Consider the following 25,201-nt stretch of genomic DNA (forward strand, 5'->3'; position numbering starts at 1 on the left):
TGGTTCCAGCAAAATGATGCTTGTCCCCATTATTCTTCTGCCGTTATATATTTTCCCTTTTATCATCTTATTTTAAAGATAGGTAATCTTTTTATCAGATTTTTATTAAATAATGAAGTGCAAGTATTGCCCTTAAAAACGTTAGCTTCCTATGATAAAAAGTGAAGTCAAATTTCCTGATTTTGATTCTTATCATAAAGCCTTTTACCCTTCGACAATTGATACAATGTTTCATTTATGAACAATTCCATGCCATGATGCTTATCTGGTGTAAAATTGATCTTGCTTTAATTTCACCCTTTCACATATGTGATTTTATTCTGATGACTTCCTTGATAGGACTTTTTTCATGATCATTCCCAGAAAACACTTTTTTATGGCCTAATAAACAGATTGTGTGGATAATCATCCTGTTTTTGCAAATTTGTTAGTATAGTAAATGAAGCCTTTTTGTCAAACACTTATTTGAGGGCAGTATACGCATTCCCTTTTCCTCTCTACTTATTTGCTACTTACTACTTATACATGCTTGATGATTTAGAATTTTCTAAATTCTATGCGTTCAATTGCAGAGTGGTCTCCTTCCATTAGGAGCAAAATACCTTCTAAGCTCTTTCAATTCTTACTTTTGAACTAAAGCAGTCATGATGTAGTCCTCAATTGGTGATTGTATGGAAACTGATAATCATAAGTCAAAGATCAAATCTTATTAGGGAAAACCTTTGCCCTGTAAATATCTCAAGATTCTCCCCAGAAGGCTTTAAATTATGCTGGTTGTGGCACTTACCTAATGCTAATGTAATTCATACATTTCTTTCATGTAAATCAATCGATACTTTGGGTCAGATGTTTTAACCAAGTTACAAAAAATATTTAATTGTATTGCTCCTTGTATTGAATGTTAGGCCCCTTGACTGATGGTGATATTAATTGAAACAAGTCTCTTTAGTTATTCAATTAATTAAATTAACGCTTACATTGGTTATTATATCGTACTTTATGCGGGACTCCATCCACCGGTTATTAAACCCATGTGGCTCAACATTGTCTTGTTCGCAAGATGAGCATGTTGCCCCAGAGCCATACTCCTGATTGTTGTTGCATTTTATGTTATTTTTTTTAACTAACAATGGGTCTCATCACAAGTCCGGCAGTAACCCTTAAAAGTGGCAGTAACTGAATTAGCACAGCCAATAGCGCTCCACCGGATCATGAGCCGGCACAAATACTACCGACTGTAAAATCAGCTGGCGCTATTACACCCAATGCACTTACAGCGGCGCTGTTACAGCTGGCGCTATTACAGCCGGCCACACGAGGCGCAAACACAGCCACATCACAAGTCCATGTCCGGCGGTAGCTGAAAACACAGCGCACTTACCTCATGCCTAAAATGAGGCCACAGGTGATCCCAATCCACCCCAGACATACCCCTGCCCCAAACAGTGTTTCCAACACCATGCTACTACTAGCAACTGTGAGCTGGGACAGTCAGCTGCTCATGCTTTTCTTGGAAGTAGAGAGGCTGGATACCAAATCAGGGCGCATGGAGTACGGGGGGTAGGCAGGAGGAGGAGGAGAGGCCAAACAAGGTGTTACCAGTTCCCCAGGGTCAAGCCCTCACCTTGGACCCTCACTGACAGCCAGTTGGTCACCCTGTACCACCTCAACAGGGAGACCATAACAGAGCTGCTCAGCACAATACAGGACGGCATAGGGAGCAGGATCAACAACCAGACAGCTGTGCCCCACCTGCTGAAACTAGTTTCCGTCCTACAATACCTCGGAACTGGCCCCTTGCAACACTCTGTGGCCATGATGCACGGCATGGCACAGCTCACATTCTGTGCACTGCTGGCCCAGGTGCTTGAAGCCCTGCTGTGGCAAGTGCAATGTCACATCTCACTGCCTACCACCCCAGCCCAGGTCAATGCTATGAATGCACAGTTCTATGCCATTGCCCAAATGCCCAATGTGATTGCTGCCCTAGACTGTACATATGTTGCACTGGTGGCCCCTAGGCCCCGGAAGCAGTGTACCGAAACTGCAAGCACTACCCCTCAATGAATGTGCAGGTGACCTGTGACCCCAATCTCATCCTCACCCACTGCTGTGCCCGCTACCATGGTGCCACCCACGATGCCATGGTCCTACGGAACAGCACACTGCCAGGATACATCGAGAGACACAGAGTACAATGGACCTGGATAGTGGGTGAGTTGAAAATCTAGCACACATGCGCTGCGCGTGACATGCCCAAATGGGGGGAGGGAGGGGCGTTAAATGACCACACAAAGGATGGCATGACAAGCAAATGCAAAATCTGCACTCGACCATCTCCCGCACCAATGTCACAGCACAGACCAGAGAGCATGCACAGCAGATGTCTGACTTACCTGCATGGAGAAGCAATAGTACACATACAGATTCAACCAAATTCACCAACATGACTACAGGTACCACAATGCAACATGTACCCATCAAAGCAATGCAGACAAATGGCCAAAATGCCCCACAGCACAACATCCCTGCCAGTGCAACAGCCATGCACCCATATGCAGTCAGCCCACAATGCCCACCCTTTCCCAACAGGTGCAGAGGGAGCGTCCATGGTGAACCCAGCATGCCACATGCACGGTGGAAATACACAGCCACATGACAGCCACCATGTCTGCTACACATGTCGCAGAGAGACACCGTACGTAATATATGCTGAAAGGCAACAGGGTGCATGCGAAGCACAAACAATGCATGGCATGAGTGACACTGCATACACAGACGTAGAATAGACACATGCCGTGAAATGAAGGCCCATCTGCATGCCCAAGTAGTTCATTGACCTGATATTGTGTAAATCCACCCCCACATCTTACACCATGACTAATGCCTGTACCTCCACCCATGCAGGTGACTCCGAATACCCACAGCTGCCTTGGCTAATGACCCCTGCGCGTGATCCACAAATACTGCATTAGAATACCTACAACTACACTCAAAGCAGGACCCGTGTGTGCATCGGGCGTACCTTTGGCCTGCTGAAGGTACGTTTCTACTGCCTCAACCGTACCAGTTGAGCCCTGATGTACACTCCAGAGACCATTGGCAAAATTGTGCTTGTGTGTGCAATGCTGCACAATATCTGCATGAAGAGAAATGTTCTGCTACCCCATGACGTGGACATGCCACCCCCAGAGGATGAGGATGCAGTGCCTGTGGCAGAGGCAAATGCACACATTGCCAGAGATGATGTGAGAGATGGGAGAATGGCATGCCAGGGACTAATAGACCATTTTTTTGACATTGTCACATGGCACAAGCCATGCACCACTGTGTAGCATCACCCTTATCAATAAACATGACAAAGACACAATCATGAATGTGCTTGCATCGATGGATTTTAACGTTTTTATGGAGTGAAGTGCTGCAACTATCCCTCCTCCCCCTCCCACCACCAACACATCAAACTATCCCCTCCCACTACCAAAACCCCATCACACTGTACCCCCTCCCACCACCAACACCCCATTGCACTATACCTCCTCCCCCTCCCACAACCAACACCCCATTACACTATACCTCCTCCCCCTCTCACCACCAACACCCCAGCATGGCCACTCATGGCAATCAGTGTCCCAGAGTCTTTCACAACCGTGGCCTCTCCCCCCACCCCATTGACAGCTCCTGGTGATTTTGGGCACAGAAGACACTGGGCCTCATTATGACCCAGGCGCTAAGTGTTTAACGGCGCCGCAGCCTTTTACGGCGCCGTTAAACACTTAGCACCTTATTACGAGGTCCCTTTGCGGGACCCGACCTTAACGGCTGGTTTTACCAGCCGTTAAAGTAGGGACCCGCAAAGGGACCTTGGTGCTAATTACGGTACCGCAATTTGCGGTACCGTAATTAGCGCCTTCCCCATTCCCATTGAGCCCTATGGAGCAAAAATGAGAATGGGGGAGGGCCATGGCAGCATGGGGGAATTACCGCCCCACCAACCTCGGAATGGGGTGGTAATTCCCCATTCTGCCATGGCGGACTCCGGCATGGACCATGGTGCTAATAGCACCATGGTTTAGCGCCGGAGTCCTAATGAGGCCCACTGACTGCCACCGCTGTGACCCCTCTTCGGGTGTGTATGACATGGATGGGACGGAGCCTGCCCCCAGGTTTTGCTGCTGTTGCACCTCTGGACTCTGACGGATGGCCTCTGCCACTGCAGAGATGCCTTCTGTCATTTCCCTGACATGTTGGGCGTGCAGTGTAAGGGCGGATGTGTTGGCTTTTGTCTTGGCCCTGATCCGCTTCATAGCACGCACAACCCTGCGGGTAGCCCCCTGGATGCTGTTCTGATGGCCTGCAGGTGTGCGGTGTCAGTGCAGCCAATCTCCTCCATATCGTGCTGTCTGCGCTCCATGTCCTTGAGCCTCTGCAACAGCATGCTACGTATTTTAGTTTACTGTGGGGGTGAGTGGCTCTGAACTAGCCAAAGGCTGTATGCAGGCAAGCCATATATGGGAGTATCCACATCTGGATCTGGTGTCTGTGCGCACTGGCAGCGTGGAGGGCTCTCTGGAGAGTGTTGTCTCTGGTGGCGTGGGGGGCTCTCTGGGGAGCATTGCCACTGGCAGTGTGGAGGGCTCTCAAGTGTGTGTGGCCCTTCGGCAGGTGATAGCACCGGGCTGGTGTCCCCCTGTAGCTAACTACTCAGTTGCCCCGGCTGCAGGGGTGGGTGCACTGTGCACTGCATTGCTCCTGGTGGCCTGTGGTGTGGGCATTGGCTTGGCCCTGATCTGGTGCGGTGTTATGCGCTGGGACATCCTCCTTGGTGTGGGCCATGTGGGCCTTTGCAGACTGATGCACCAGTGCCTGTAGGGGACATATGAAATGTTATCAGGTATGGTTCAACCAACACAATTTACCAGACTAACTGATGAATAACCCAGTCACTCTCTAGAATGGTCAAAAACTGTGATCAAATTCTGTATCATGGTCAAAAAGTATTTATTGATGGAAAAAAAGAAAGTATAAATCATTCTTTCACACATAATTAATCAAACTGAAACTTAATACATTCTATCTCAACATAGAACAATTTTCCAAACCGTTAACTTAAACCTAAGTCGGTTTATAACTCCTCTCTATTCCTTCTATGGAAGAGTTTTCATCAAGCAATCACATTTGATGATACGTTCACAATAAATGTTGTGAATTCAACACATATTTTGATATAAATCAGACACCGCTTTGTGTCATATGTAAGCAGAACCACACAGGCAAAACCAAGTCTCCCTATTGTGGAGCTCCTTGTAGACACCACACTACGCGTTTCGGGACTTGGTGCCCCTTCTTCAGGTGTAACTGTAATCTGATGTTGTAAACTCTATGGGGTGTAGAGATAAAAGAAAAAGTGTCAATAAGGGCAATGTGTTAATTGGTTAAATATCAATAATTAGTGACACCTATGATGGTGTACTAACCTATCTGATGATTCTATCCGGTCCCTTGATCAACTCACAGGGTGCGTTCACCAGTTCAAGCTGCAAGACATATGCATCTAATGTCTCTCTTGATGTAAATAACGTCATATTTTACAAGACATGCACATATTCGTAGACTTGATATCTTAAATGCACTAACCCAGTAATTGAAGTTTGGTATGTAGAGTATAAGCGATATGGCCACCTTTTAGGTCCAGTTCAACTCCACTCTCTTCTGTTATAGCTGTAATATATGTGAAACAGCTTCAGTATACATTAAGGCCCCATTCATTACGAGTTAAAGAATGCATAATGCAAATCAATCATGTAAAGTGTTCTTAGCGTTATCTTTTCTTCTTTCTGATAAGATGCACGACATGGGCACAGGGAAATGGCTGACAAAACAGTCTCCCTTCTTCTTCTAAATTACCGAATGCGTGGGCGGACCCAAGCAGGCGCTTCCCCATCCAATAGGATGATGTGCACTGTGTCAGCTTTTGGACTCGCATTGTTGCAGTCACGTGACCCGGACGTCAAAGTCATGGTCCAGCGCATAGCTCTCAACTCACACGCTTTTGGCGGGTGTCACCCGCCTTGTAAAGGGCTGACTCACCCGCCAAGCCTCCTGCACGCCCATGCATTCCAATGGGCTCCTCACCCGCCAAAAACAAAATCGGGTGGTTTCACCCGCCTTTGCAACACAAATAGTTGAGAGCTATGCCAGCGTGATCGCGAGACGAGAGGCTGTGTTTTACAGCTGCCCCCCAGTTGCCGTATCGTGCATTGGACAGAACTTCATGATTCAGCAATACACAGAATCAACACATTACGTGATTGAACCACAATCACGTTGAATTGTGACTTTGACGTCCGGGTCATGTGACCGCAACAATGCGTTTGACATTTATCATGAACTTCTCATCAAATGTGATTGCTTGATGAAAACGCTTTCATAGAAGGAATAGAGGAGTTATAAACCAACTTAGGTTTAACTTTACGCTTTGGAAAACTGTTCTATGTTGAGATAGAATGTATTAAGTTTCAGTTTGATTTGTATGAAAGAATGATATATTTATTCTTTTTTTCTATCAATAAATAATTTTTGACCATGATACCGAATTTGGTCACAGTTTTTGTCCATTCTAGAGAGTGACTTGGTTATGCAACAGTTAGTCTGGTGAATTGCGTTGGTTGTTTATTTTTCCCTCTGTGGCGAGGGTTGGACCCAGAGCACCAGAAATCAAATGATCGATTGAGTTTATTCATAATAATTTGAAGCATATAAATATAAGTAGTGCACTCTAGTTAAACAACATTTTGTATCAGGTATGGTTCCTCCACGTGTGTTGGCCTGCAAGGCACAATTGCTATGGTAGAGTGTGACCCCACACATATGGGCAAATGGGCACGGTTGGTCATGGGAAGATGCATGTGGGCCCAGCGTCATGGGGTTGCTTGTAATGCTGGGTGTGTGATCCATCGCCTGTTGGTCTTTGGTCTGTGCGTACCCACACATGGGTAAGCCAGGGTGTCCATGCTGTGGCAGCATACATCTGGCATGCATGCTTATGTTGCTTCCTGGCCCCACATCCCCTCCCCGGGTGGCACTCACATGGTGCAGGGGGGTGGTTTAGTCCATGGCATTGTCATGGCTCTATAGGGCACTGTGGTGCACGGTGATTGGCAAGTTGGACACATGTCAGTGTGTGGGACGTGTACTACCCTGTGTGTCTGCCATGCCGACATAGGGCAGGCCTACTGGGGCCGCAACATGCTGTTGTGACTGCTGAAAACTGTTGTGGCCACTCACGTACCTCAATGGTTCACTTGCCTGGCCTTCCTGCTGCTGTGAGGCTCAGGGGTACCCATGAAGACCTGCCCCATGGCTGATGTGGAGGGTGGCTGATGTGCCACCCCGTCACTCTGCGCTGTTGGCTTGCCCAGCTTCTGGGTCTGCTGACTTGTGTCCTTGTCCACTTGGGCATCTTATGCTGGGATGCCATTTGTGCATGCATTTGTGTTGGGGCGTGGGGTCCACTCACCTCCTGCCTCCTGGCTGCTGGCACCTGCCTCAACACTACTAACGCCCTCTATCCCTTCAAGTTCCAGCACTGTGCTACATTTCTTCTCCCAGGCGGTGAGAACCAGTGGCTCTACAGTGCCTCCTCCCGTCGCCAGGCCCTCCTGGTGGTGTTGAGACAGCAGCGCCCGCACCTTGACCCTCAGGTCATTCAACCACTTGCAGCAGTCCTTTCCGTCACGTGATATGTTCGATATTGCTGTCACCTTCTAGGAGATGGAATTCCAAATGGCTGTCCTGCGCTGTGAGGACCACCAGCTCCCTCGCGCTAAAATTTGGTTTTCAAACATGCTTTTTGGCCACCTTGCTTCTTATCCTCTCCTGAGACATTTTTGCTGCTTACCAGGACTGAATGGCTGCAGGAAGTGGAGATATTTAATGGATTGTATTTTTCAAAATGGTCACTGCGATGCTTCCCGATCCGGCAGTGATTCGATTTGCTCTGGCGCAAAGTGCGCCAGCGCTAATAGCGCCTGTGGTAGTGCTATTAGCGCCGATTTATCAGCAGTGGCCCTTACTTCGGCGCAGTTACCGCCGGGCGCTAATAGCATTACCACCGGAGTAGGGGGAGAATTCACGCCATTTGTGATGCAGCGCTAATTTCACTGCAGGACCCAATGGTAATGCTATTAGCACCCAGAGGTAATTGCACTCGATTACCGCTGGACTTGTGATGAGGCCCAATATATTGAAAATCTATCTTTGTAGAATTATGTTTGTCCCATTATTAGAACTGAAAAATGCTGTGCTGAATTGGTCATTGAATATGAAAAATGTGGGCATAAATAGTAAGGGACTGATTCACAGAAGCATTTTACAATGGTCCAATCTAATTGGAAAACACTCTGTGAATCAGGCCCTCAATGTCACACATTGGGGCTCAATTTCGTGTTGCTGGTAATTCAGCATCAGGGACCTACTTCATATAGACATAGACGTAGGAGTGTCCCCCCCGTCAAGTGTTGGTCATTCGCATGGAAGAGTGCAGGGCAAAAGGTGACGTACAAGCATGTACACCGCCTTTTGCCTGTACCTTTGCACTCCACCGTGCAAATTGAGTCAACGCTGCCTGCCATGTACCCATGGCCGGCAGTGTTCGCAATGGATCCGTAGGGTGTCAGCCTACTTTTTGCTGGTGCGTAAAGCCGGCAGACCACATAGGGATCCACAGTATTTGCACCTACATGAAAATGCATGCTGGCACAAATGCTGGGAGAATTTTTATGGCAGAGAGCAAGGGAGTGGCGGAAACGCAAGTTGGGTTCCGCCCCTCCTCTTCACCATACAAATTAACCAAAATAGGACAAAGCGAGTATCAATAGTGTAAAAGGCTTACGCAAGGCTTTAACACTATTGATTCCCACCACAGCCCTTTTACCAGGGCCGAAAACATGCTCCATTGAATTTCTTTTTTTAACAACACTACATTCCCTTGTGTACCTGCTTGTGTCTTGTCTTGCCTTATCCTCTATATTATTTAAAGTTCTTTGTATTTTGCAACTAATACTCATCATAACTTGAATGATGTCTTTAAGACTTATTAATAAATGCTTTATTATCTGGTTTAACTATTCAAGGTGGTTGCATCCTATATTTTTGGGATTACGGATTATTGCAATCCTCATTTTTTTAGCTCAACCTTGCAACCTTTTGAACCGTTTGCAGGTTTGCAGAGCTCTGGAACTAGAGTGGCCACAAACACTCATTTTTGTGCCTCAATTTCTCAAGTTCTTCGCTCTCTTCATTGGCTTTCAAATGCCTGCCGTATTGACTTTAAAGCCGTATAGCCCTTAAATGTGGCAATAACGCTATTACTGCTGCATTTAAGGGCTTGACCTATTATGGGTTGGGCAGAAAGTGTGAAGTTGTACCTCTAGCTTATTGCTGGAGGTAAAAATCCTGCTTTCTGCCCGTTTTGGGCGCTATTAGCCTGGCGCTAATTGCGCCGGCGCTAATAGCACCATAAAAACCCCATTGGGTCCAATGGACCCAATGGGGAATGGGCAATAACCGCCCAACCGGTACTCATGATCCGGACCCAGTAGTGATAGCACTATTTGCGCTGGCGGATACTGCCGGGATACCGCCAGACTCGTGATGAGGCCCTTTGTATTGTTCATTGTGCCGTTTACGCCACAGGCGCAGAATACCTCCAGGCTAAGTTTCGCCTGTATATCCTCCCTCAAGCATTAATATCTGAGCATGTGTTTTTGATTCAGGTTCAAACGGTCACGGATGGGAGGGAGAGCCTTTTCAGTGGCTGCAGCGGATCTGTGTAACAAACTCCCTCGTTCTTTACGCGTGATAGAAGGTCTTTTTATATTTCGATACCATCTTCAAAGATGTTTATTTTAGTTTCTATCTTTTCCCAGTTCTTTTTAGCGTCATGATGCCTTAATGGTGGAGGTTGCGTTTTATAAAAGTTATTAACATATTAACATAACAAGAACTCTTTTGGTTGGTTATTTGATTTGTCAATTAGCTTCATATAATCTCTTGTTGTCTTGCTGTTAACTTATTTAACACAAAACTGAAAACTTTAAAAATTACTTCATGCTCACATGAACATCCGTTTACCCATCACACACTGTGCTATCAAAGCACTATACTTGCAATTGTTATGGAATACTATACCAGACTTCTAAATGTACCACTGTCTTGGATATTGCATCTGTACCACATTCAATACCACATTCCACTACCTTTTCTTCATCACCTATCCAAGTAATCAGATTGTTTAAGGAACAGGGGGAATAGTGAGGCGAGGATGCCAATGATGTCGCCTCATTTTCCTAAGAGAACTGTGAGGTTTTGCTTGAGCAAAAATGATTGTGACTCGTAGGAGGCTTAAGGGAGATATGATAGGATCTTGGAATGAACAAGCTCAGACTATAAGATTCCCAATGACAGTATTCAAAGCATCTGAATCTATGAAATACCTAACTATAACTGTGGTACCCCAGCATTGGTATCTTTCATATACTCAAATGGGTTGAATACTTTCCCCTTTTCAGGCATGGACATATTTAAATTATGTGAATTTATGACCAATCCAATGCCGGGGGAGCTATCACTTGGTCATGTTTGCAGACATCATGGTTTCCATCTGTTCATCCTCTTAAAACAGTTCTATCAATTGTTAAACTAAATAACATCTTAATGTATTGGTTGACATGTATTGTAATTACTGAGCTTTGTAAAACAAGTCCCTCCATTATTGTGATACATGTTTACATAAAAATGAAAGCGGAAAAGGCAAACAATGCATTGTCAGTTTATCTGCTGTATCAATCAATAACCACATAGAATTTCTAAACGAGAGTTGTTTTCTCTCTATAAGACTCAGGCCTACCTGAGACGCTCTTTCAGACCCTGCCAGATCTATCATGAACAGCCTTCCCATGCGCATTTCCTCGTTGTTCTCTTTTACTCTGTTCCTCATTTTCACTGTGACCTGCAATATTGCATGTGACCTTGATGACGTCTTGTTGGCAGCTGTTGGTTCTTGGGTACGTTGTTTGTTTCCTTTACTTAAGAGGTGCATGATCTGAATTGTACAAAATACAAATGCGTTTAAAGCCAAGCAGGCATTGCGATATCAGCTGATCCCATAACATTATAATCAAATGGCATTTCACCAAGAGGACATATGGTTAATTTACTTTCCTGTTTGCTTCAATTGTCTTGGGTCTTGTTTGGAGACATGTTGGAGTCAGGTTCAGAGCCTGTTTTAGCTATCAGGCTACCACTGCAGTCCAGAGGCGGTAATTCATCTGGCACGAGTACAGAGTACTTCAGCAAGCAAAATAACTTACAATGCCAGGTGGTGCTTCTGAGGGTAACCTGCCCGGTTGGAGCTGTAGTAGGCAGCAGACCCCCTCCCCCTCTCCTTCCAGGCATTTCCTATACCAAATTGCCTCCGTTCGGCCGCATGTGTGTGACAAGGCAAAGGGAATTCTTTTGTGTTGCCCAAAGCCTGGGAGGTTTGTGGCGGGGTCTACCACCAGCCCTGAGCTGGGAGAGCAGTAACTTTGCTATTCCCACCTGACAGCACACACTGACGTTCACCAAATCGAGCAATAGTTTCTGTCATTTGATGTGGTGAAAGAAAAGAGAGGTTGGCAGAGGCATTGCCGAGGGTCTCATAACAGGGGCAACGGCTCGAGGGGATGGTGCAAAAAAGTGGAAATCGTTTTTTGTCCACCCCAAAATCTAGTCCTTGGGCTCTTTAAAATTGCCCACTAGTGGGAACGGCTACCATCCTCTGGTGAGACTGCGTTTGCTGTTTGTTTTCTTTTTTTCCTTTTTGCCTAAAAAAAGGTGTACCTCTTGTGACGAGCCAGGAATGAGACACGGACACAGATGACTTATTAATCATCATCAACAAAATGTATTTATTCGGACAAGATCCAGTAAACATAACACATGATAAAATAGCAGCAAGAAGTCAACATTAAAAATCAGTTCATACAATAAATAACACATGGATCATAAGGGCTATAAACTACACACTGGCCAAACATTACCACTCATTTGCTCATTTGGAGCAACATTCCCCAAACAACGTTTCCTAGCACTCCAGGCCCTCCTTAGATAGTTCAGAAATGCCCAAGCAACACAAAGTGACTCTGGCAGTAATAGAAATGTTAGTGCCAGCGACATTGGGTACATTTCTCTTGTTTCAATGTCGAGAGAATAGTTTGTCTTCTCAGTTCCCTATAGTGCGGACAGAGCAGTACAAAATGCAAGAGACTTTCAGCTGCTGAATTGCAGCAAGGGCATTCTGAGTCCTGCACACAACCCTGCCAATTCGCTGTGTTGGCGAGCAGCAGCAGAAAATCAAATCTAGCTCTGGTTACAACCCAGCGATATATTGGATTATTACTGTGGATCATGTAAGGTTGCAGAGAGTCTAGTTTGGTCACAATAGCATGTTTTCGATTTGAGACCATTGAGAGCCCTGTTTATTCGGATGTATGTGATTTGTCTGTCCTTTGACCCCTTTTGGACGTCTGCTTTTCTTCTGACCCTGTGGCATAAGTTTCATCCCTCCTACGAGGGTCGGATCCGATGCCGCAGCGTCCGCTTTTCCTCCTTTTCTTTTGTTTTCCCTGTCCCCCACCTCCGATCTTCCGGAAGCAGGGGACAGCTCTGCTACCCCCAAAGGCCATCACTACCTAACATGGGGACCGAGGGGCACACCTCCTCCCCATGTTTGGTAGTTATTAACCAATTTGATCAGTTTAAATCGAACGAATGATACTGGCCGAATTCGACCAGGTTTACCATTCTATCAATTGGAATGGATCAAATTGGGTAATGCCATTGATTCAGGTCTCTCCTTGCTTAGAATGCAATAGTTCCTTTTGTAAGCATTCCTCTCCCCCTGGTTAAAAAGAGGCTAGGGACAATTCGCTGAGTAGTGCGAAGGGAAATAAACTTCAGCCATGGTATCTTTCTCCAAACGTCACTACACCTTTGAGCTCGAATAATTTCTTGTGTTACAAATGTTCTAGGGTTTGATCAGATACTAAGCCAATCTGATAAGGGAGCCTGATACCATTCATCTGCTCCATAATTCGCACCCAGCTCGGCATGCACCGCAAAGGTTGGGGCCGAACATGCCAAACCTAATATTTTCTTAAAACATTTATTTTAAATAGTCTGTGACGAAGAAACATTTTTGGACCCCCCAGTTTGAAGCTACATAATTGGCTGCTGCCCTTGTTTGTGCATTATATGCTTTAATTATCAGGTCAAGCGGTTTCCCCTGGCACATTTGCATAAAGCGATATGGCACCCTCGCCACCCCCAATGCCTGGCACATCTTATTTGTTTGTGTATATGGGCAGAGCCCTTCCAATTTTCCAAAAACCGAATTCCCAAATAATCAAACTCTTTTACCCTAGAAATTACAAAACCATTGCTATACATCTTACATATTTCTATTTGCTTTCTCGGCCCATCAGCACAGGCCATGACAGCAGACTTCATTGTATTGATTTTCAAGTCCAACGCAGTCATGAAATCTGTATACACATTAATAAGTCTCTAGAGGGTGTTCAGTGTACGAGCAGATCAGGGACAACGTGCTCGCCTTGGAAGCAAGACGACACAGAGCAACACAGGTTCGATCTCTTGGTTCGTGCTTAGAACCTCTGGGTATTAAGCGTGTTATAAATTATCTATCACACACACACCAAACATTGGCCACATTTGAAGTGTCCCCTTCTTTTTCCCCTCTTCTACCTCCCCTTTTTCAAATTATATGCCACAAAAAAAGAGAAAAAACACCAATAGCATATATGACATTCATGAATGCCTGATGACAAAATGACCATTGTTCGAGACATTTGTCCTTCATTAGTTTCCATTGCAATTATCATGAATGAACGGTACGCCAAACGCTGCTCCTCGACGATATTGACTTGTAAGTCTTAGAACCAAAGCAAAGTATAGATGGAGCCCTAGAGGCTCCCAGTCAGGAACTGAATACATAAAAATGTGTGACTGTCCTAAATGCAAATATTTTGGTAAAACAAATAGAATAATGCCATGGGTTGTTTTCACAGGCATAAACCATGCGGGATGCCTTGTGATGGTTGTGCAAGATTGTTAATCTGCAATTGGCTACTTTAGCACAGCATTGAAGAGGCAGACGCAGTGCCCGATGTAAACAGCCACCTCACCAAGCACCTACAAGACAGAAGAAGAGTCTGCAGCATGTTATTCATTAAGTGTACTCTGAATTAATGTGGTACTTGTATCAATGATGACTAACCTGCCCCATTCTGAAGTAATGTGGTACTTGTACTAAAATCAATGACGAGTACCCTGCCCTACTCATTAAATAAATGTATTTCTACATAGGAAGAGAACGCTGAACGTGAAAACGACTAAAAAGAAATGCCCTCCCTTGTCAAGCCTACTGAATAAGGTCAGTAGGAAGAACATTTAGCTCAATTTTAATAGAAAGTGTGAATACAAAACCAGCATGGGACCTAAGCCTGTGGTGGTGTTGTCTGATTACTGTGCATGTTATCTGGGCAAGATCTGGGTTTGAAGATTTACAACAAGTGGAAGAATAATTAACTTTTTGTCCTGACAAAGGCCGTCTGCAAACAAACGGGGAAACCTTATCTGGGATGGGGGTCATCCTTGGAGTAACGGCCCCGAAACACAGAGTGTCAACACAACACTATCTCTACATCCTTTTGGGAAATGATTAATAGGAATAATGGACACTGATAATCCCATAGAGATTAAGAGAGGCAAAAAAGAGTCACACAAAGGACAGCAGAAGGTTCTACACACACGAGGAACCTATAATAGATGAACGATTGTTTAGAAATACACTGTCCCGGATTGTAAGGGAAATAGCAGCATGGTGTTCTGTTCCTCTTTTTTTGCTATTGTCCTCTCTGATTATAGATGCGCGTTAACTATTTGAACATCTGTAGTATTTGTTTGTTAAGATCTTATGCTACACAAACCCTTGATTGATAAAGCAAAAGTATGCATTTCATTATGCATTGGTTTTGATGTGATTTATTTAGATAAAACCCTCTCTAAATAGGAGGCGTCCATGTGAATAAATCAGTTTAAGTTTTGTATGAAAAAGACACCCGCGTCTGGGACTTTTTATTGTGCGTGAATGTAAGAATCAACATGTATGAGCTAGTTGTGGCCTTAAGCCATAAGGAACAGGAGGAGGGGGTAGCCTGTGATTCTAGCTTAATACATTATTATCACCCTGCTATATCACAGACCCGTTTATAACAAAAAATGAAGGTTGTGACCTATTGTGTATAGTAAAACCATATTGGACATCAGAGAGCATTGAGTGCATTGAGATCCAATCCTCGATGCAACCCAATACAGTGCTCCCAAAGAGTTTAAATGAAGTGACCAAAACCGATATGGGTCTGTAGGCCAAAGGGCTCTTGCAATCACCCTTCTTGAAAATGGGGTAGATAATGGCGCTTTTCCAGGAGTGTGGGTATTCCTCTAATTGGAGAAATGCGTTGAAACAAATTGCCAACAAAGGCACCCATAAATATGCCACCACTTTATAGAGGTTTGCTGAAACCGCATCTGGGCCTGGGGTGCGATTACGCGCTCGTAAATTAATCGCAGCCTCCACTTCCTTTTTGGAGAAGCAAACCACTGGACCCTGCTGCGCAGAAGTGGTCTTGACAACGTTTCCCCTGTAGAAAGATGAAAAGTGATCCACCCAAGCCTTTGCCTCCACATGTGTTTCCTTCAAATTTGGCTAACTCATATAAGGGGGGCCTCTTGCAACAAACTCCCAAAGCCATCTCCAAAACCTGGAGATGGCTTATTGTTTGGGTTACACACTTTTATTAAATGAAAATGGGGTTGTAAAATGCCTCACTTTCCCTAATGCAGGAGGTGTTTCCCTACCTCAACCAAAACAAGTTGGTCTGTCCAAAGCAAAAATACATCCTGTGTCTGAAATTCTATTCTGGCCCTCACAATCTAAAACGAACAGAGGATATTGTGTGTCTTGCTCTCAACATGTGCAAATATTCACATCCAACACACAGGTATAAATCCAACCAAAAATGTTCAGACAGTCAATGTTCACAGATGCAGGGGATAGCTCCTTTCCCCAGGTTTCTTTTTTATCAAAATGTTCAAACAGAGAATAATCAGGTTCCTTGTGGCCCAAAAGGAAAGTTCTATCTCCTTTTGGTATTATTATCCACTCCCAGGGAAATGGCTGCCTTCCCCAGGTTTCTCTTCACATTCAAAGAAGATTATAATCCTAAGGGTATGAATCCTCCTGAAAATTCTCCTTCTATTGTATCAGAAATTGGGTGAGGGTACCAGACTCGCTGGTCACCTGGTATACTCCCCTGCCAGGTTCTTTTCCAGGTTTACAACAGTTCATAATCTCTAGGGCATGCCTCTTCCTTAAGATTTCCTTTCTACAGCAGGTTATCACAGATACTGTACTGTGCCTGGTGCCCTCTCTTGTCAGGTTTGTTTGTTTTCTTTATTTGTATTGCGCACTGAACCCTTAGATAACTGGGCGCAAGGGTTACAAGTTTACTTTAAGCTTAAATTACAGAATACAGTATAAAAGTATAGGAATACAAGACAAGGAACACAGTAGAGGACATAGTGATACAGACATACGTGGTAAATACAGAGAGGCATTGGGTGGTCGTTATCAACAAAGTAATAGCCATATTACATGATACAGTATTCAGTAATGGAATGCATCAGAGGTCACTTGTCATTAGTTCTCAGCCAGTTTAGGTATTGCATCTGAAGCTATGGAAGGATTGTTCCACTCTTAAGGAGAGTGGGAGTGCATTCCAGGTCTGTACAGCCTTGACAGGGAAGCTACTTCCTTCAGATTTATTTAACTTGAATCTGGGTATGACGAGGCAGAAGCAATTAGCAGTTCTGGTGGGGCAATAAGTAGGTTTCATGACTATTCTCTCAGCTAGATAGGGTGGTGCAGCATTGTTGAGGCATTTCAATGTGAGGGAAACTGTTTTAAATAGGATTCTTTCATTAATGGACATCCAGTGGTTTTGTCTCCTTAGCTCTGGGATATGCTCTCTATTTGGAATACTTAGTGCAGTTCTGAGTGCATTATTCTATAAAATTTAATTTTTAGTCAGAATGTACTTGCTCGCACCTATGTATAGGGCATTGCAGTAATCCAATTTCGAGAGTATGAGGGCGTTAGCTAGGATGATGCAATTTGCTTTAGATAGGAATGGCCTGCAGGCCCTGTTTAACTTGCAGGTGTATGCTGTTGCCGATGCCATAGTATTGACTTGTTTACTCAAGGTTAATGCAGAATCAAGATAAAAACCTAGGGTTTTTACTTCCTCTACAACCTTAATTAAGTTCCCATCAATATGAAAGGCGGTGTAGTTAGTGCTACGTTTTTTCAGGTTGGCGACAGTTCCAAGTATCAGGAGCTCTGTTTTATCGTCATTCAGGGATAGGCAATGGGCTGCCATCCATGCCTGAATGATTAAGTACATTTTATTCACAAGGGCCATGTCCTTATTGTAATCGCCCGAAAGGGGTATGAGGATCTGGGTGTCATCTGCACAATTAGTGTAGGTGACACCCAGCCTGTCCAATTTGTCAAACAAATGCTTTGTGAATATATTGTACATTGTTGGCGAGACACAGGAGCCTTACGGTACGCCACAAGTTATCAGGATAGGGTTTGCGGATGCTGACGGAGAGAAGACTCTCATGGTCCTATTATTTAAGAAGGATTGGACCCAAGCTATCGCGTCCTTTGAAAAGTGAGCCGCATCGGCAAGGTGTTTGCATAAAACTTTATGGTCCACCAAGTCAAAGGCGGAGTAGCAAGGCAGTTTTCCCTTTATCCTTAAGCTCATCAATTTGAGTTTTTAGTTCAATTAGTGCCATTTCCGTGCCATGTTGTGGCCTGACGCCTGATTGGCGGGCACCTAAAAGATGGTTTGTTTTAAGATACTTTTTTATTTGAAGATATGCTACTTTATCAAGTATTTTAAGTAGGAAAGGCACCGTTGTGATCGGCCTATAATCACGGATGTAGTCTCTTTCACTTATTTTCTTTCACTTATATAGTCTCTTTCACTTATTTTCATGTAGTTAACTTTTTCTGGTGTATTTCCCTGCCAGGACAAATACTTTACATTTTCTGGTATACTCTTGTGCTAGGACTTGTATACATTAGTTTCCAACACTTGACTTTGCCTGATATACTCTCCTCCGACATCGGCATCATTGAAGATCGTATGAAAGGAGATATGGACTAAGTAAACTAGAGGACAGCCGGGGACACAGTGGCCCTCATTACGACCCTGGCGGAGTGGGTTTACGCCAGCGGTATTCGTGGCGGACCCGTCCGCCCTACTACGAGTTCCCGTAGCGCCATGGAGCCTTTCTCCGCCTGGTTTTTCCGGGCGGAGAAATCCATGGCGCTACGGGACCTTGTTGTTAATTACGCCACCGTACTTTACGGTGGCGTAATTAACGCCTTCCCCACTCCCATTATACCCTATGGGGCAAAAATGGGAATGGGGAAGGGTAAAATGGGGATTGGGGATTTACCGCCCCGCCAAGGTCGGAATGGGGCGGAAAATCCGCCAACCCCCATGGCGGTATCGGCAGCTTTCCGCCGTGCTCCAAGGTGCATTTTGCACCGCGATTTCCGCCAGGGTCGTAATGAGGGCCAGTGTGCTCAAGGTAAAGGAGGTGCCCCAGATGTTGAAGGTTGTGCCCTGAACAGTGCCATCAACAAAATTGAGAGACTCACTCTGTGGCAATACACATGAAGATGACCCTCAAGAGATGGGCTCAAATTAGATACCTAGATGTGAAATAGTAATTGTCAGGCTGAGAAGAAATCCTCTACTATTAGTGAAAGATATGACATTCGTATAGTAACACAACAAGGATAGCGGAAAAGCTGGCTTGGTGCCTTGGCGAGTGTTGAAACTCACCCTACTCGGTTGAAGGGTTGTGATAGAAATCCCCATTTACAGTCCTGAAGAAGGTTGCGTCAACAAGAGGACCAATTTGTAAAGTCCGATGAGTCAACTGAAACATATGTAGACTATATATTCTGTGTAGCTGTTTAAAACACAAAAAGGACCATCTGCCACTGAAGTGAGGACTTTTACATATAGAAATAGGCAATCTGTTGACCAAGCGGTTAACAAATGTAATTGTGATTTAGATGATTTTAAAATTGTAGACTGAATGAATGGTAGGTATGACTGAGAGTGAGTCGATTTGGTGTAACAAATATTTTGTGATATGTGATTTTTACTAAATTGGTATTTTTTATATGCTGGGGATAATAAAACGAATTTGAATCTAATGAGTGACATTTATTAGTATTTGTTAAAAAGATAAATGTAATAATTTATTCCGTTCCCTAATCCTACTGGTCCACTTTGTTGATTTTGGTATTATTAATAGCCTGGAGGGCCAGGGTTGACCAGGCACCCCTTTTTTCTAGTGATATACTCTCCTGCCAGAACTTGTATGCAGTTATTTTCAATAATGTGGTTCAGTACTCTCATCTGCTCATATTGCCAACAAAGTATGTTTGGAACTTTTCATGCATTCAATCAGGTAGTTTTACAAAAATTCAGTAGACCTTTCGTCATAGTTCAACACACAATGGGCCTCATTAGAAATTTGCCGGTCTAGAAACTCCCTGGCACCCTTTTTTCCGGATCAGCAAACTCTGTGTCTGCCTGCCATGACCGAAGAGCCAACAGGTCTGACCCTGCCGGGCGCAGCGGCCACGATAGGCGGACTCTTCAAGGGAGCACTGGTACCATTTCTATCAGTGCTGGTACTCCAGTGTTCCCACTCCCATAGGATTCTATGGAAATGGGGACAAACAATTTGCCGGCGCCTGGCTTCCCAGGCCGCCAGACTCGTGATGAGCCGACTCCCTTGGTTCTTCCTGCTGCTGTCGGCATCTCAAGTAGGCATCTGTACTCTGGACGGCGTCCCAATCTCTGCAGCCTTCAGGAAGCATGACTTGCTTCCTTGTGTTCTGCACTGGTTTCTGCAAGCCTCTCCAAAGTGTGTTGCTCACCGGGCTGCCCTCTCGCACCTGTTTGGACTCCTGTGCCAGCGCCAATACCTTGCTCGACTGTCAACTGGAGAACTCCATGCTTCTCTTCCTGGCATGGTTTTAAACCATGTTAGGCCAATTGTATTTTCCCAGCGACTAGACCGCTGCCCATGGTTGTAGTGGGGAGTAATCATCATTACTCCTCACCTCTTTGTTGTCTCAGTTGTTTTACTGTTTCTTGTCCGATGTTGACATTGAACTTCATTGGGGGTAATCGTCACTGTTCCCCAACTCTTCCTCGTCTCAGTTATTATATTGTTTCTTATGTAATATTGGGGAAGTTGATGTTGGATCTTATTGGGAGTACTTACTGCTGCTCCCTGCTTCCTCTTCATCTTAGTTGTTAATAAACTATTCTTTGGGGAATATTGGGGAATACTTGAAGTAGGTTTGGCCAGCAGTTCAGGGAGAGTGTTACAATATGCCATCAAGGCATGAGGAAGGGAGGGAAGGTTCTGATGATGCTGCATAATTCCCCCGACGGTCCCCTCCCCCATCTGGTCCTCCCTCATATAGCTGCCCCTAGGGTAAGCATCAGGTAGGGGCTGGAGCAAAGTCTTCTTGAAGAAAAGGAGTAATAACATCAAATTCATCACACTCTGCTGCACATGCATGACCACCTGTACACCTGGACTTGCAGGGCTAGCTTTAGGGAAGAGTAAGCTGGGTATGTAAAAGGGTACAGAGAGGCATAAGATGCTCTGACTACTGCCCAAAGGTAGCTTAGTCAGTCTCAGGCATGCTCTGTCTTATTTAAAGTAGTGAAGGGTTAATTGCTTCACCATCCAGCCCTTTGTCCCTTTACAGTCTCTTTTGATCTTGGATGATGGAAGGCATGGTGACACAAAGCAGACCAGATCAAAAACATAGGATGTTATAAAGAAACTAGTCATCTCTGTTGAGTGCTTGTTTTTGAAAACAGAGAAAGTACATTGCAGTCTCGATTACCTGTGCAGTGCCTTCATCCTTCAAATAAGAAATACAAATTGTCTTTGAGTTGGAGTTGGGTAACAATGACACCTATTACGTCTGACAAGTGACAAGAGTTTATTGAGCTGCTAGCACTTTATATATGGTGAACATTATTTTAATGAAGCCTGTTCCTCTCGCTGATTAACAAGTACTAGCATGATGGTCAGTGTTGCCAAAATAGTGGCAGATGTGCATAATACAATTGCTCAAAAAATAAGTGTCATCTTCATATCTTCATATCTTTTACTTTTTTATTTATTTATTTATGTGGATTTTATTGGTTAAGTAAACCTTTAACACATTGAATAATATCAAAACACAATCTTAAAAAAGACAAATTAATGATACAAAGTTAACAACATTTTGAATTTCAAACAAATTGATAACATTTAAAATGTTCAACCAACTAAAATTGATTATAATCACATAACAGTTTTAAACAAGCAAAAACATTTCGACAAAATAGGTCATTATATCAGGGATATGATGAAAACATTTCAACAGGATAAACAATTATACCAGGTATAGGTCACTGATTTGGTTATTACAAATAATCTAAAAGTTTACATATTAGCTTGCAAATATGATAAACCATAAAGTTCAAAACCATGGAATTACCGTCAAATATTAGCAACCAAGATTGATCAGAGGAGTAATTTATGACTTTATATTTCAGAGTATGGTATCCCTTTATGTAAAGCACCTCTAATTTAGGACATTGGGTTTTTTGTTTATAAATCAAATTGGGAATACAGTCCGGACCTCTTGCTCTAGAGGTTTTCAGTTTGTATATTGTTTTCTCTACATTTTCCTGTCAGCATTCAGATAAGATATCAGAACCGACAAATTCTTTGGCCACCCTATAATTTATATCTTTATTCTCCTCATGGTGGTTGGATCTCACATGTTTAATCCATATCTTCTCAGTTATAGGGTTTATTTGCTTTTTATCCATGGTATGTGAATCAACATAGTGTACTGCTCTCCACAGAGTGCACGGAAAAACATAAATCACCAATGGAATTATAGAGCCAATACTTTGAACGCAGAAAGACGCAATAACTCGCAACCACACACTCTTAGAAGATAATCAGCACGTATACGGCTATTTATTCAAAGTTTAGAAGCAACCAGTGATAACATAGAAATAACTCACAGAAATAACATGGACATAAATCATAGAAGAAGCAAAGAATTCAAAAGGAAATACATCACCGTGTGCATAACTGGATTCCTCATCTCGCCCAGAAGTGGCTGGAAGACCCCGGGAACAGCCAGGCCGAGAGCACCACAGCTCACAGGAGTGCCGGACGTAAGCGTCCTCCTCCGGCTGAAGTCTCACCTGACCACCTCCGGGTTTCCGCATATATACACACTCTGAAAAGGGGTGGCAGTTCTCGAACCTTCTGGAAATGGCACTTGCGCAGTTGATAAGCAGCCGTCGGTTACCAGCTGGGTCAATCGACAGCCACCCTCAAGGAGCAGAGTGCCTCCCTCCTCCAAAAACATGCTCCGCGGAGAACAGTAACAAACCATAACAAAGTTAGCTTTCCCAGCAGAAATGTCCTTGACCGCATACCAGGTTTGGAAAGCATGTTTTTTCAGCACCGTGAATCTAACACTCAGCAAAATGTGTGCAGATTTTCACTGCAGCATGAAGTAAATATCCATCATGGCTCAGAGCGCTCCCAGAATGCACTGCGCACCAGCGCCATATTAGTTCAAGCATAACACATAGTTATTGGACAAGGCCCAGAATCTGTGTCCATTCGTATTCATCAGCATGCTGCGCAGTTGAAACCATCTCAGGGATCTCCAATGTCTTATGTCGTTTAACAAAGCTTTTAAATTTTGTTCTTAAAATCATTAGTTGTTTTCCCTTTATTATATCAGTGCACTGGCTTCTCTTAATCCCAGTGATTACCTTGTTAACCCTCTTTTTTTCAGTCGAGATTACAAAGTCATATTTGTTTCTCTTTATGATAGTTTTGTAATTGTGTCTAGTATCTACTTCATGAATATAGAGTTGGGCTTTATGAAAAGGACCAATTCATCTGTGCTTATTTGCCCCTGGCTTGTGTTAAGATGGACTTCTTAACTCGGACCTGGAGGGGCAGAGGTTCAGAAGGCCAGCCTAGTTTCTTGGAACAGGGTAACCTCTGGACAAGCCAGACCAATCAGGATAGCGATAGGCGGCAGTCAAGACTAAGTCTCAAGAGGGGTGAGGGTGACTGAAAGACCTCAGTGAGCACGCAAAGCAAGGACACTTACACATTAATCCAGACAGGTGTTATATTAAAAATATAGACACATTACAAGGCCTTTGTAACATCGACCATAGCAAAGAATCACAATAATACTAAAGTAAACCAACAGATGACAATCAATACAATATATATACAAGACCGAGGGGTCTAAGGAGTTATGAGCACGTAATATGTAGACCACCTAGAAGGGGAGGAAAACAGGCAGTGCAAGTAATTGTTAGTCCCAGTTCCACATCAGAAATACACCTAACTAGGAGGAAGTACGAGCCCTACGAAGAGAGGAGCCTTATGCTCAAAAGTACCTGCACGCGCTTGTGCCAATGGATAAAATAGGGTCTCTTCAAGGATCTCAGGCAGTTCAGGAAGGTGAATGAAGCGATGAAGAACAAGTCCCCACTACTCATGCAAGGCCTCCACTTGTGGGCAGAGGCAGGGTGAGAGTGCGGGATAGAGTCGCTATTTCGCAACAGCGGTAGAAAAGAAACAGGCTCCTGCGCGAGGGGCCCCGGTTGGGGTATGGACTACTCACCGTTCCCCGACACAGGCATACCCAGACTTCTCCAGTTCAGTTCACGTTGCTGGCAGGTTCAGATGCGATAATCAGGACGTCTTGACACCGTGTAGATTCCATGTAGCAGGATGCAGGGTCGAGGGTGTCCCAAATGCAGCGAACGTGCACAGGTTGTTACCACAGCAGGGCAACACGGCAACTGCGTTTACTCTGGTCCGGGCGCACTAGTCTCACTTCAAACCTGGGAATGCCAAGTGTACGAAATTCGGTGTGAGGGTGCCGTGGACGCAGAGCAAGCAGTAGACCAAGTTTCAAGGGCTTCCCCGAAACGGCAGCGGTGACAGAGCAAAACGTCCTGCGTAAACTGGTCAGCCCACTGGTTGGCCCAGGGACACTTCCGAAGAGGCTTACTTGCAGGGTTTGATAAAGGTGCCAGGAATAGTTGATCCCACTATTCCAGTGGGTCGAATCGCCTTCGTAGACCATCAGATGCAGAGGGGTCTCGCAGGACGACAGCGGTTCAGGGTGCCAAACCTTCAGCGGGTCACCAGCGGTTCCTCGACTCAGCTTCTTGTTGCAGGATACTTGGCTCCTTATCCCTTGTTCAGTGTGAACTCAGGAGATCGACCTGATAGTGGTGTTTCTAGCCTCCTCTTATCCAAAGCTCCCTTCGCGCCAAAACAGAGAGGACCCAATGGGAGATCTGCTCACAAACACTCACACCATACGTGGACCTATCGCGGACCACGGTGGTCCCAGGCTTTCAGGACACTCCAGACTCTCTGGCACCCAGGATGTGTATTGGGAACAGACATCCCAGCCCACATCCTGGAGGCATACACACAAGGCATGCAGAAGCCCGCGAAAGTTTTGGGTTTCGCGGGAAATTGCATGACCAAATACGGACTGACCCAGGTCGGCTCGATCTGGGGAAGGTGAAGGGGCAAGACGGTCAGCGGACAGGACAAAGAACCTCGTGGCATGGCCATTTTGGGAGCCAGGCCACCTATTTGTGGCAAACGCAGTAAGCACGGATAACATGGCAAAAAAGGGTTCAAAACACAAGAGAAACGATAGCTGCCACCAATCACGTCCGTGACACACCTGCACAGTTCATGATAAGTCCAGCAAGAGTTTCTAGGGCCTTTGGAATAACTAGAGACCCAGGAGTGTGGTAATTTAGGTTACAGTGCACTCTTGTTTCATGTTGCACAAAAGCTGCAACAGGAGGAAAGGACTAAGGGAAACAAAGTC

The 25,201-nt window shown here is 44.6% G+C and overlaps 1 protein-coding gene across 1 annotated transcript in view; it reads right to left on the reverse strand.

Annotated features, from left to right (window-relative positions):
* The window catches only part of LOC138569550 (kinesin-like protein KIF19), a 3,041,213-nt gene that overhangs the window by 1,839,863 nt on the left and 1,176,149 nt on the right, over positions 1–25,201 (reverse strand). Inside the window, exon 8 of the mRNA XM_069647615.1 lies at positions 10,910–11,104. Within this exon, the coding sequence (XP_069503716.1) occupies positions 10,910–11,104 (195 nt within the window). The remainder of the gene's footprint in view (positions 1–10,909; positions 11,105–25,201) is intronic.

This window comes from Ambystoma mexicanum, chromosome 2q (genome assembly GCF_040938575.1).
Source record: "Ambystoma mexicanum isolate Mex_15411 chromosome 2q, UKY_AmexF1_1, whole genome shotgun sequence".
Lineage (NCBI taxonomy): Eukaryota > Metazoa > Chordata > Amphibia > Caudata > Ambystomatidae > Ambystoma > Ambystoma mexicanum.